The 14,307-nt window shown below is 40.0% G+C and overlaps 1 protein-coding gene across 1 annotated transcript in view; it reads right to left on the bottom strand.

The window, feature by feature from the left end:
• Positions 1 to 929: 929 nt before the first annotated feature.
• The window catches only part of LOC137654516 (zinc finger protein 84-like), a 64,019-nt gene continuing 50,641 nt past the window's right edge, over positions 930 to 14,307 (bottom strand). The window contains exon 3 of the mRNA XM_068388213.1: positions 930 to 5,312. Coding sequence (XP_068244314.1) covers positions 4,611 to 5,312 — 702 coding nt within the window. The 3' untranslated portion in view covers positions 930 to 4,610. The remainder of the gene's footprint in view (positions 5,313 to 14,307) is intronic.

Consider the following 14,307-nt stretch of genomic DNA (forward strand, 5'->3'; position numbering starts at 1 on the left):
ATCCTGTCCTGCCATTTAACTCTCAATATTCTTCTAAGAGTTTTGTTCTCAAATCTACAAAATCTGTTGGTTTTGTTTCATTGTCATACCCCAAAATATAGCTTGATTGTTATATGTAATTTCACGAAATTTGATTTCCAAATTTTACTTAACCTAGCCATTGTCCGATTCTTTTTTTCAATCTTTTATTAAACTCCAATTCTAAAGACCCTGTATTAGAGATCATAGTTTCAAAATATTTAAATGATTCTACCTCATTAATTCTTTCTCCTTTCAATAATATTTCATTCTCCATTGCATATTCCATTCTCATCATCTCGTCTTCTTTTATTTATCCGGAGTTCAACGTCATGTAATATTTCATACATTCTGGTAAGCAAGCATTGCAAATCCTGTACTGTTCTGCTAATAAGGATAGCATTATCAGCATACTTTAGGTCAGCCAATTTCCTATTATCAATCCAGTCCAATCCTTCTCAACCATCCCCACCTGTTCTATGCATTACAAAATCCATGAGTAGGATAAACAACATAGGTGACATCACATTCCCTTGAAGTACCCCCACAAAGACTGGAAATTCTTTTAATAGGATTCCACTAACATAAACTTTGCACTTGCTATGCTCATGAACAGACAATCAAATTTAAATATTTAAGAGGAACTCCATAAAAACACAGGACTCTCCACAAAATTGGCTGGTGCACACTATTAAAGGCTTTTTCATTGTCCACAATGCCATCAAAAGTGGATTTCTATATTCTACACATTTCTGTCACAACACATTAAAATTACAATTTGGTCATTACAGCTTTTACCTTTTCTAAATCATACTTGTTCCTCTCAGCTTTTCATCAATATTTCCCCCGAGTCATTTTAGATTAGAATAAGCACACCATATATTTTCATGACAACTGACATAAGTGTGATGCCTCTGTAATTATTGCACTCAGTCAGCCTCCTTTTTTTTTTTGCCATTTGCACCAACACTCCCAGCTCCCATTCATCATGTTTTACCGCTTCACTCCACACTCTACAAAATAATTTTCTAAGTATTCTGGGAGTCGCTTCCTTTTCGGATATCATCATCTCGGCAGTTATTCCATCGTATCCAGGGGCTTTCCACCTCTTGAGTTATTAAAGGATACCTTCGACTTCAAACACACTGAATTTATCCATGGGCACATCAAGGTCTTCCTCAGCTACAGGTACAGTATATTAATCAAACTATTCCCTTAATATCTCCTATTCACAACCTCACTAAAGTGTTCAATCCAACGTTGCCTTTCTTCATCTTCTGTTGTTATAAAAGATCCATCTCTCTTTTTGATGGATATATCCTTCTTCTTCTTTGCCCCTGTAGAGATTTCATTTATAATTCTGAGCCATTCTTACTCCATAGCCACTCCCTGAATTCATAGGTTTGTCTGCCTAATCTGCTTTCCTGTCTAAATATTCTCTCCAATCATTCCTGGCTTTTCTTTTGACGTCACAATCAAGAATGGAATACTTAGCATGCTCTACCTTGTAATTTTCATTACTTCCTTGAAAACTTTCAAAAATAAATTTCTGTCTTTATCTCCTTTTTATAGTATCCCAAGTATCTCCTGATATCCATGGCTTTTGTCCCAAAACTTCACTACCAACTGAATTATATGTTCTTAATATCACACCATTCTTCGTCAATTGCAAAGGTTTCTCTTTACTCTTCTTCAAGAAGCTTAGTTGTATCAAACCTAGGTATTCTATCTACATTTATGTTGGGTGCTTTCAGTTTTAATTTCAGTATGGTAATGAGGAGCTGGTGATCACTACTAATATCTGCACTTCTATAGCTTCTTACATTTCTTAAAGTCCTTCTCTCTTTATCAATGGCTATGTGATCTATTTGATTTTTTTAATTGCCACGTGGTGAAGTCCATCTATATACTGTACATGGATTCTGGTATACATTTTTAAAAATTTTGTTTGATCTTAATTGTAGAGAAAGTAGCAGTTCCCAGGTTACTCCGAGTGTTTTCCATAACTGAACAGTACTGCATTTGGTTTATTTTTATTCAGCCCATGCTTGAAGTGATGTGTGTTTTTGTGTTTCCTTTAATTTACATTCCTTAATTATGTCATCCAAGCGTGAAAAATGCAACCATGTTAATCGGAGTTGCTCGTTTTAATATTACCTCAGATATTGGGCATATATAGTATCCCTGTAGCCTACACACTTTGGTATGATTTTTCTTTCTTTCTTGCTTTGGGAAACATTCAGTGTTTTAAAAAAAATGGACTATCAGCAATAACAGATACCCCTTTCCCCTATAAGTACGTTGTTGTGAGGGTCATAAGTTGTTAGCAACTGCTTTTTATTTAATTGGGATTAAAATTTTCCTTTAATTTGGCATGTACCATAATCAATTTCATACTGATCGTGCATTAAATATTTTCTTTATTCTCTACTGATATCGTTCGTTAGTTCGAGAGCGTATTAAAAAAAACCTGTCGTTTAGCTTAATGGCCTACAGATAAAAGATACATTTATTCCCAGAGTAATAATGAGAGAAAAACTTTCAGTGGTTGGTCACTGAAATTAAGAGAAAACTGGTCTTGACAAAGGAAAAACAAATTTTGAAGAGGTGCTTTGTGGTCTCTAAGACTTTCCTGTAAAAGTTGAGAACAGAGAATCCAATATGACATAAAAGTACCAAAGGAATATTGTCTCACATGCTCTATGGTCAGAGTATCAGCATGCATGGCACACAATCAGTGTATATAAGGTATACCCTTGAGTTCAGTTGCTATTGAACTCAACACAGCACCACCAATGCTGAAATCGTTGGGCTATCAATGACACATAATCCCCAAGATCTATTACTACTGCTGGAGACAATGGTACCTGCACACCTACTTGCGCTCAACCGCTACAATCAATCATTCAACTCTCCTACGTGAGGCTACTGAGGAGGGAGGGTCTTGGCAGACCACACAGCATCTGCCCAAAAATAGGTTAATTCTTCTTAATAACCACTTTTTTGAGGTTGATGTGGTGTGGTCTTCAAGGACTAATATCAGAGCAATAACTAAGCAGACTCATGCACCATCAAGGACAACTTTCTACAACCAGGCAAACAAACTTAACCAAGTGTGTATAAATAAGAAAACTAAATAGTCTGACACTCATCTTATGAGCAAAAACTCCAGAGAAAGATTGACTGCCTGTCATTATGTTTCTGGATGATATAGCCCTTCCTCCCTCTGGTTTCCTCTTGTAGGAGTCATGAATGAGCTAAGTACTGCACATTAATGTTATTCAGCTCGGATTGGTTCCAAGTAGTGGTTAATAAGCATCCTATGCCCAGACCAACCCGTAAAGCTCTGGATGACCTAAAATTGCTTTTTAACAAAGAATCCTACTGAAGAAGCAATTTTTCTCACATCATGGTTTTAGAGATAAGATATAGGACCAGCTTTTAATGGTAAAATTTCAAAATTTTCCCATTTGCTTTTCCTTCAATAAACACATGCCCTTCATAGGAGAAGGAACACTCTAGCTGTAAGTGGTAACTGATGCACTAGTGCCCTTTTGTCCATTAAGGGGACCATCTGCTATGTCTTGTATTTCTTTGTTATAATTATTCAAAATACATAGTTTCCATTATAGAAAAATTTCAAGCAATTCAAGCAAAATCTTTTAGATTTGTTAGTAAAAATCATTATTTTTTTTTTAAACTAGGTAGCAATTTCTCCACTAATATGACACCAATTGCATTTAAGATCATACCATAAGAACTACTTTATAAACTAAATAATTCTGACAGAATTTTGGTTTTTCTTTTTCTTTTAATTTTTTTTTTTCGTCTAGATGCTAAAAATCTTGAAATAAATTTCTCTTCCTCTTTGGTTTTAGTTAAGTTTTTATAGTTTATATATGAAAGATCTACTTTAATGTTGTTACTGTTCTTAAAATATTTCATTTTAATTGTTTTTTACTTTTGTACTTTATTTATTTCCTTTCCTCACTGGGCTATTTTTCCCTGTTGGAACCTTTGGACTTATAGCATCCTGCTTTTACAACTAGAATGTAGCTGAGCTGGTTATAATAATAATAATAATAATAATAATAATAATAATAATAATAATAATAATAATAATAATAAAGGGATTTTGACGAAGGAAAAATCTATTTCTGGGTCGAGACCTGTGGCGCCCGGTGAAAAGAGTCCTTCTTGTATATCTTTTCTGATAAAACCTTCCAATTATACCAGAGAAAGATAAAAGCATGGAATGCTGAGGTTACAACCCTCGCGCGAGCACCTTTTGGGTGTCGTGTATAAAGCAAAGGCGCGTGAAATCCACTATTCATAATAATAATAATAATAATAGCCTAGTTGGTTAGTGATAGCAGGATCAGTCAATGGAAAACAGTGAAGGCCTGTGAGTTACATTTAGGTTGAGAGATGTCTAACCCTAATGATGTTAGACTAACAAAATTCCCAGCTTCCAAATGCATCTGGTTTGCATGGTAGTTGGTTACTGTACACTTGAATACCTTTTTCTGAGAGCATGCTTTTATAAATTCCCAATCTATACAAAATGACCCCTGGGTTCCCTCCAGCATGACCTAAAATTTTTCTCTAGTATGACGTTTCATGTGACTTTTAAGACTAGGACTCCGACTGAATACTTTATCACAGTCAAGGCATCGAAACAGTTTCTCTCCCGTGTGAATTCTCATGTGACTATCGAGTGCCCTCTTCCGAGTAAACGCTTTTTCACATTCCATGCATTTAAATGTTTTCTCTCCCATGTGGCTGTCCATATGCCTTCTGAGATATATTTTCCGAGAAAAGGCTTTTCCACATTCATTACAATTAAACTGCTTATCTTCAATGTGAATCTCCATATGTTTTTTAAGATAACCTTTTTGGTGAAAAGCTTTCCCACATTCGTTGCAGACAAATGCTTTCTCTACGTGGTAATTGCTCATATGAATTAAAAGATAATTCTTTCTATAAAAGGCCTCCCCACACATACTACACACAAATGGTTTCTCTCCTGTGTGAATCCTCATGTGATCCACGAGAGAAGTCTTCTGAAAAAATGCCTTGTCGCATTCACTGCAAGGAAATGGTTTCTTTTCAGTGTGAGTCTTCGTGTGCCTTGAAAGGTCCTTCTTGTGAGAATACGCTTTGCCACGCTCGGTGCATCTAAAGGGTCTCCCATCACCATGGCTAATCATATGAGACCTGAGATTAGTTTTTTGAGTAAAGGCTTTCTCACATTTGCAGCACTTGAAAGGTTTCTCTCCAGTATGAGTCCTGATGTGATCAATAAGTGTACTCTTCCGGGAAAAGGATTTCCCACATTCACTGCATTTGAATGATTTCCCTTCAGACTGAGTTTTCCCCTTAGTTTTAACATGGCTCTCCTGACAACCACTTTCATTAAATTTGGCTTGGATGCCTGTCAATATAAATATGTTTACCGGTATTTCTTTCTTTATTTTATTTCCGCAAATTTGTGGATCGTCCTCATTCACCTCCGAATAAATCGTGTTTGAAAATTTCACCTCATCTTCATTCGACTCGTCATTTTCTGGTTCAATCTTCATCTTCAAGGATGGATCCCAAGATGAAGAGCTGTCACTGGTGGCTGCATTAACGCTATCAGTATCCTTGTTTTCATGACTTACAGGAGGAGATAACAACGGACCTTCAACTTTTACATGAAGTTCAGAATCCATTTTAGCCTTTCCGTCCTAGACAGTAGTCTTTCAGTACAGTATAATACAGGATGAAAGTTATATACAGTATTGCCAATCCTTTCCTACAACATTAAACTTTAGAAGATGGATGGCTACACCATAAAATGTACAGTATCTTTGCTTCCTGTCAACCATCCTAAATTTCTTACTTATGATGGCACTTTCTTACAATTTTCCTAAATATAAGATATTTTTATACAGGATACCTGCAGTGGAAGTCCTGAGCACATAGTAATTTCTCTTAAATAATCTTCCAGAGAAACATTGCAACAATGCTACACTTTTCACTCAGGATGAAAGGCTCACAAAGATAGGCCAGTTGTATTTATATACAAATGCCATATTGAATATCTTCATGATAATTTTCGTTAAATTTGATAAAGAACCATTATAGTATCAACAAATACATAATGCATATCACTCAAAAAAAGGATACATTAACTATTTTAAAAGTGAACAGGTTCCTACATAGCAAAGGCAAAATAGTTAGAAAATATAATGGTACAATAGTCAAACTGTCTTCAATTCAAGTAATGTTTACAATACCTAAATTACATTTGTACTTCACAAATATCACTTATACTACCTTATCATAATACAAAACTCAACATACTTCGATTCTTCAAGAATTTCCATACCATTGAAGTCAGAAACTGATGATTATTTGACATGGAAGTTAAAGATCCTGAAAAAAATACAGAAAGTAATAATAGATGAGCGACTTAAATGAATCTATATAAATAATAAAATAAATCAATATTTAAAAGTTTAATAAGGAGACAACTGTTTTCAAGTAGTGTACAAGAACATTTACCAATACTGCATAAATACATTATTGTATTTATATTTCAAGTTAATGTTATGTACCACATAATTGAGGAAAATAATAACTGTACTCTACAGTATTTTTTTCTTGTGAATTTGTTTCCTACTTAATATTGATTTACCTGAAGAAAATGAAAAACTTTAAACAATGTAACTTTTCATGTGCCATAAAACGGATTTTGAGCAAAGCAAAAAATCTATTTTTGGGTGATATGGCCATGTCGTCCTGATGGAAGGTTCCTTTAGGCAGCTTTCTAAGGGACATTTGGCTATAGTGATACTCCCAGAGAATTGACCACAGGTCTCCAGAATTCTAACTCCTGGCGTGAGTATCTTCGAGAAAATTCAAGGATATCGCATAATATCAGGGGACGTATTTCTTGATACGACACATGGCAATCTTCACCCCGAATAGAGTTTTCGCTCTGAGGGGGAAGAGTGGCGAAATTGAAGGGGAGCCGTCATCAAGGTTACCCGGTGGATCCCCTTTCCCGTACTACTACGGCGTAACTCATTCCTTGTTGCAATTAAGCATGGATGGCTACAGATAGAGTAGTTTTGGGTGGGGATTTGTTACATATATGTATACTCCTTTTTTATAAAGGAGGTCGGGTCCATCAGTGCCTTTACCTTGATTCAGCTTCTATATGGTCATCCAAACCACATAAATATATGACGCTACCGTTATTCGTCATATCCACTAAGTTTGGAACTAACTTAAGGCTTCCTGCCCCCTGCAGGGAATCTGTTAACACTAACTATAGAAGCGACAAGGTTTTGTATTCGTGAGAACAAAGTGGAATTAATTTACCACAAGCATGTTCACACATGGAAGCAACTTCAAGTATTTTATATTAGGAAAATAATTAAAAGACTCTGGCTAGTTTTATTCAACTACTTGTGGCGCGAATAAGACGCAAATACATTTTTAGTATTTATTTGTATAGACAAAAATAAATGTATTAAAATAGAATCTTTTGTTACATAAACAACTTTCTTAAAATATATTTATATTTATCACCTGTAAGGGAAGAAATATATATTAGAAAGCCACTCAAAGATTTTGCAAAATTATTAAGATAATTTCACTTCGATGTTGGAAATGTTCAAACACTGCGTACGAATGTACACACGGCACTGGTATTATTGGTTAGATTCTACACCTATAAAGAACAGTCCAAGGGTCACCAGGGTGATCCTTAATGAAGGGTATTACACTTAAAGGTGTTAACACCTTTTCACCCTTTCACTGTAAAGCCCCAAACAGTTCATATGCTGAAAGAAGTTCAGCGAGAAAGCAATTTTTCTCGGATCAAGACCTGCGAGTGTACTGTCAGGATCCGCTCTGAGAATAAAGTAGGTGAGCTTCGCCCTCAGTTGTTTCTGGGATAAGTTTGATCCTGAAGTTTCGCCTATGAAGAGCTGTCCTCCCTTGAAGTCTGAAGTTCTTCGAAGATAGACCTTTAGACACTCTACTGGACATAGAGAGACATCTTCCTTCAGAGGGCAGATTCTCCAAGGACCCCACCTTTTGGTGGGTAGCTCGATTTTGGCGAGAAATGTAGGATCAGGAAAAAGATTCAGTTCTCCCTCTTCTGTGAACTGAATATGGCCCTCGTCTCTTGATAGGGCCACTATTTCACTAACTCTAGCCCCCGAGGCTATAGCGAACAAGAATATCACTTTCTGTGTTAGAGCCTTTAGGGAGCAATCTTCATTGTTCAAGTTCGAAGCAGTGCAAGACTTTGTCCAAAGGCCATGAAATGGGCTTCAGAGGGGCTGCTGGTTTAAGTCTAGTGCATGGTTTCGGAATCTTGTTGAAGATTTCGTTCGACAGGTCCACCTGGAAGGCGTATAGAAGAGGTCTAGTCAAAGCTGACTTAAACGTAGTTATCGTGGTGTAGGCCAAGCCTTGTTCGTGAAGATGGATGAAGAAGGACAGGCATAAGTCTATCGTGATTTCTGTCAGCTGTTTTGCTTTAATAAAAGAGACCCACTTCTTCCAAGACGATTCATATTGTCTTCTGGTTGATTTTGACTTGTATTCTTCTATAAAGTCGATGCTGTCTTCTGAGACCCCAAACCTTTTCTTGACTGCTAAGGCAAGAAAATCACGAGATGTAGGTTTCGGGTTCTCAGTGATGAAGTGTAGACAGTTGACTTCTGAACCAGTTGGGATAGAACTGGGTTCGGTAGAGGAAACAGCCTCAGCCTCAGTTCTATCACTAGAGGGAACCAATTGCTCTTGGGCCATTTGGGAGCCACTACTGCTGCTGTCTCCTTGAAGGATCTCAGCTTGTTGAGGACCCTCAGCAGGAGATTAGTTGGCGGGAACAGATAGATATGACTCCATCTGTTCCAATCGAGGGACATGGCGTCCATAGCTTCTGTCCGAGGGTCCTCGTATGGGGCTACGTATCGAGGTAGTTTCTTGTTATCGCTCGTTGCGAAGAGGTCGAACTGTAGTTCTGGGACTTTTTCCAAGATGAAGGAGAATGAGTCAGTGTCTAGGGACCATTCTGACTCTATCGGCTTTCGTCTGGATAGAGCGTCCGCTGTCAAATTGCGGAGCCCCTGTAGGTGAACTGCTGATAAATACCATCTTTTCTTTCTTGCCAAGCGAAAGACGGCCAACATCACGTGGTTGATGTAGGGCGATCTTGAGCCTTGTCGGTTCAGACATCTCACTATCACTTCGCTGTCCAAGACCAACTTGATGTGGGATGATCTGTGAGGGGATAGCTTTTTCAACGTCAGGAGGACTGCCATGGCCTCCAGAATGTTGATGTGAAAGGTCTTGAACAGGGATGACCAGGTCCCTTGAACTTTCCTTTGATGGGAATGACCTCCCCATCCTTCCGTTGAGGCATCCGTGTGGATGACTACCAACGGTCGAGGTGGTTGTAAGGGAATAGTCCTTGCTAGGCTCTTGATCTTCGACCACGGACTCGGAAGTGATCGCAGTAAGGTCGGTGTCGGTCTCTGTTGATCTCTTCGAGTGTTTGATGCGTATCTTCTCCAGACTCCTGACGCATCCTTTAGCTGTAGCTGTGCTCTTAGCACTGGGTCTGTTACTGCTGTAAACTGGAGAGAGCCCAGTACTCTTTCCTGTTGGCGTCTTGAAATCCTGTTGGATTTCAGTAGTCTCTTGACAAAACCTGCGATCTCTCTCCTCTTCTTTGGTGGAATAGAGAGGCGGTGTGACAGCAAATTCCAATGGATTCCCAACCATTGAAACTCATGAGCTGGAGAGAGGTGAGACTTCTAGTAGTTGATCTTGAAGCCCAGATGTTCCAGGAACTGGATCACCTTTGTGGCTGCCTGCAGACAAGTAGTCTTGGATGCTCCCCACACCAGCCAGTCGTCCAGGTATGCTGCTACCTGAACGCCTTCTAAGCGTAGCTGTTGTACGACTGTGTCCGCAAGTTTCGTGAAAATTCTTGGAGCTATGTTTAGTCCGAAGGGCATGGCTCTGAAGACATACTTTGTCTTCTGTAGCTTGAATCCTAGGTAGGAGGAGAGGGGGCGGCTGACTGGAAGGTGCCAGTAAGCATCTGCCAGGTCTATTGAGACTGTACGCCCCTTTTGGTAACAGGGTCCTTATGAGTTGTAAGGTTAGCATCTGGAATTTGCTGTTCTCGATGAACTTGTTGAGTGGAGACAAGTCTAGAATGACTCTGAGTTTGTCCGAGTCCTTCTTGGGAACACAAAACAGCCTTCCCTGGAATTTGATGGACTTTGCTTTCCTTATAACCTTTTTGTTCAAGAGTTCTAAGGTATATTTTTCCAATAAGGGGGTGGAGTGTTGGAAGAATTGAGGAAATGAAGGTGGAGATCTGTTCCATTTCCATCCTAGTCCATTCTTGATTAGGCTGTGGGCCCAGGGATCAAAGGTCCAACGATCCCGAAAGTGGAGAAATCTTCCTCCTACCTGGAGCATCTCATTGCTTGGATGATCCGGAGGTTTTGCTACCCTGACCACATCCTCCTCTTCCTCTTGGGGGGTTTCTTGAGGAGCCTCGTCTAGACCCTCTATCTTTCGGGCAAAAGGTAGCGGTGTGCCTCTCAAAACTTGGGTTAAAGGCTGGTGACTGGGCTACCAGCTGTTGAGGCACCATCTGAAAAGTGGTTTGCGGCTGAGCAACCATTTGGGGCACCGTGGTCATGGTCACTGTAGGATGTTGCACAAGTCGAGGAGACAGTCTTGGCTTTTTCGTCTTCCTCTTAGGTTGGGGACCAGCATCAGGGGAAGATTTTCTCTTAACAGACATGCCCCACTTTTGGAGAAGGTTCCTATTCTCCGTGGCGGCTTTGGCAACTACCTCTTGGACTGCTTCCTTTGGTAAGAGGTCCTTGCCCCAGATACAGAAAGAGATCAACTTCCTGGGCTCGTGTTTGACCGTTGCATTGGCAAACACACACTCTGCAGGCCCTCCTGGCCTTCACAAATGCGTACAAGTCCTTGACCAATGTAGCCATGTGCATCTTGGCTAGGACTGTATACATGTCTGGGGTGCTTGCAATGCCTGCACACATCTCCATGCAGTTCTGGAGGGACAGAGAGGTGGCTAGTCTCTCTTTTGTCTCCTGTTCTCTTCTCAGGAGAAAGTCCAACAGCTTCGGGAGGTTCTCATTGAACTGCTGTCCTGCAATGTCTGCGTCGAGCTTTGCGACCGAGAAGGTTAGATGGACCTCGTTCCAATCCTTCTCGCCCATGGGCAAGGCTAGAGACAATGGCCTACACTCCTCTAGTGTAGGACATGATTTGCCTACATCAACTGCCTTTAGCACACAGTGGAGAGCTTTCGATGTGAAGGGGAAAGCTCTGGACGAAGGAGCAAGAAAAGTAGGGTGCTTCTTGCTCAATGCAGAAACTCTAGAGTTTGTGTAACCTGCCTTCTTCAGGCTACTTGTCAAGAGAGCCTGTGCCTTGTCGTGGTCAAAGACCATGACCTCCTTAGGTTCCGTCTCTTCCTTAGACGCCAGTTCATTCTTCAGCCTAATGTAACACTCCGGGTAAGCCGAAAGGTTTGGCCAGAATTAGATATCGTCGAGGGGGATGGCCCCCATCTTCTCCGAGATGTAGAGTTTCCCATTCATCATAGACATGAACTCCGCATACCTCCAGGGATTGGCTTCGGAGCATGGGGGCAGGTCAAAAACTCTGGGCCGCTTGTAGGATCCACGAGAACTTGCTTCCCTGAATTCCTTCCTCATATCAAGCTGTTCCTTGCGAACAGTATCCACCAGCTGCTGGATCTGGGCCATAAGAGCTTGGCCCGTGGGGAACAGCGGGTCTGGTTGAGGGGTTGGAGCCGAAGAAGCTGACTGCACAGGCTGAAATGCCGACACAGACAGTAGAGGGTCTTCCGCTTCTGTCGAATCGAGTTCTTCTTCCTCCTCAGGTGGTTGGGCCACCTCTTCTTCAGGGTCTTCTTGAAGGAGATCCTTTTCAGTGTCGGAGGACACTTCTGACATTCTTCCCAGATGGATGTCCATGCCTTGTAGAGCCTCGTTGATGTCGGCCTCTATTGCTAATTGTATGCAGGGAGACTCGGGTCGTGCCTGAGGCACGACTGCATCAGATGTCGCCTTAGGGAACAGCAGGCTTCTAACCGACTCGCTTGATAGGTAAGGTCCCGGAGAGTTCTGGAACCCTCTTACCCACTTCCGAAGCGTTTCCCTCGCAGTATCCCTCGACTCCGTCGTCTTGGGATCGCCGAAACCCTCGGTCATCTAGGCCAAGCAGACGTTGCAACCCTTGGGGTCCCAGTATCTCAGGGTTTCAGTTGCGATGGAGCATAGGGCATGAGACCTGCACATGTTGTGGCCACAAAAGTTCTTACTCTTGTGGTTGCAGTACATCACTGCACACTTCACCTTGGACTCCTCCTGTAAGGAAAGAAAAAGTGAAATGAGTACTGTATGGGGTAATTTATCACACTGATAAATTAATCTCATGCATTAATAATAGCACTTACTATTATCATTATAGCTTAGGATAGTAAGCTATAAAAGAAATAGGAAAGACACATATCTGCGTTTCCTGTCCAGGCAATTGCTGTGACCTCCCTCAATATTAATATTTTAAATTTCCTTATTAGGAAAATCTAGGGTGGAAGAGCTCTAGAATATAGAGCTGAAGTTAGTTTATACTAGCACTAACCCTCCCACAAATGGAATACAGTGGAACCTCTACATACGATTGTCTTTACATACGATTGTTCCAACATCTGAAGTAAAATTCATCAAATTTTTGTCTCGACACCCGAAGTAATGCTCCAAAATCCGATGTAGATCTTGTTTACGCCAGTAGATGGCAGCATGTAAGAGGGACGCCATTGAGCGTTGTTCTCTGTTCTTGTGTGTATCGTGTGGTTGTCCTCTGTTTGGTCTGTTATTAACAGTGCTTATTTTCTTCCCTTTCTCACATTTCCTTTTTTATTTTACCAATAATCATGGTGCCTAAGAAGCTAAGTTTCAGTACAGGTAGTGGTGAGAAAAGGAAGGCAATTCTTTCAATAGAATTGAAGCAAGAAATTATAGAAAAACATGAGAGCAGAGAGCAGTGTGCATGTGAGTGATATGGCTAAACAATATGGCCGGAACAGGCCTATGATCTCGACGATCATCAAGCAGGAGGCAGCCATTAAAGCAGATAAACCATCGAAGGGGATCACCATTATTACAAGACATCGTAGCAATACCCTGGAAGTGATAGAATGCCTTTTGTTGATAGGGATAAAGGACAAAAAGATTGTTGGCAACGATCATTTGTGAGAAGGGCCAGTGTGATGAATAGAAAGAAAGAAAAAAGTGAAGCAAAGAAAACCCAGCTCTTTAAAAAAGTCCTCTCTCTATTTCTGTTTCTCTCTAAACATAGCATTAACATGTTCTTTAAATAAAATCTCTCTCTCTCTCTCTCTCTCTCTCTCTCTCTCTCTCTCTCTCTCTCTCTCTGTTATAGTGTTAGAGACGTCTATTATTTTTTTCCGAGAGAGAGAGAGAGAGAGAGAGAGATTAAACAAAAATGTGTTTAGAGTACATATGATTTTTAACAGCGTCAACGAGTTGAAAGACAATTAAATGTAACTAAGAAAGTAATAACAGAGAGAGATTATGTGTAATTATATGTAGTAATTTATTAAGGAGTTGTTATAAGTTTTTGGGCTGTGGAACGAATTATTCTTATGGGAACATTTGCTTCAACATACGATTGTTTTAACATACGAAGCAGTTTCTGGAACGAATTAAGATCGTATGTAGAGGTTCCACTGTATTAATATTGTAGGGTAAAGATATTATGTTCTGATGGCCTAAGACTCATCAGGATACTGAAGGAATACTTCACTTCAACATTATTTAGCAGTCTTAACAACGGACTGTGAAAGGACACACAGAATATGTTGGAAAAGATACTACTGTATATTATATACTGTAGTTTTCTAACTGCTGTATTTACTATACTGCAGAAATACTAGCTACTGTATAATCTTATACTGTAGTTCTGCCGTCATGCTACCGGTTAGGCTAGTACCTGACGGCACTAGCCGACAGAGAGAGAGAAAGCATGGAGAGAAGGGCTACTGTATTATTATAATTTAGCACAATAATTAGAGTTGTAGGGACTACTGTCTCCACTGCCTTCTTCCAGAATGAGGATTCAAATGGAAGGGGGAGAATGTAATAATTCTAGCTTCCATCCAGCCACAGTATCTGTTGCCGACTG

This window comes from Palaemon carinicauda, chromosome 15 (assembly GCF_036898095.1).
Source record: "Palaemon carinicauda isolate YSFRI2023 chromosome 15, ASM3689809v2, whole genome shotgun sequence".
NCBI lineage: Eukaryota > Metazoa > Arthropoda > Malacostraca > Decapoda > Palaemonidae > Palaemon > Palaemon carinicauda.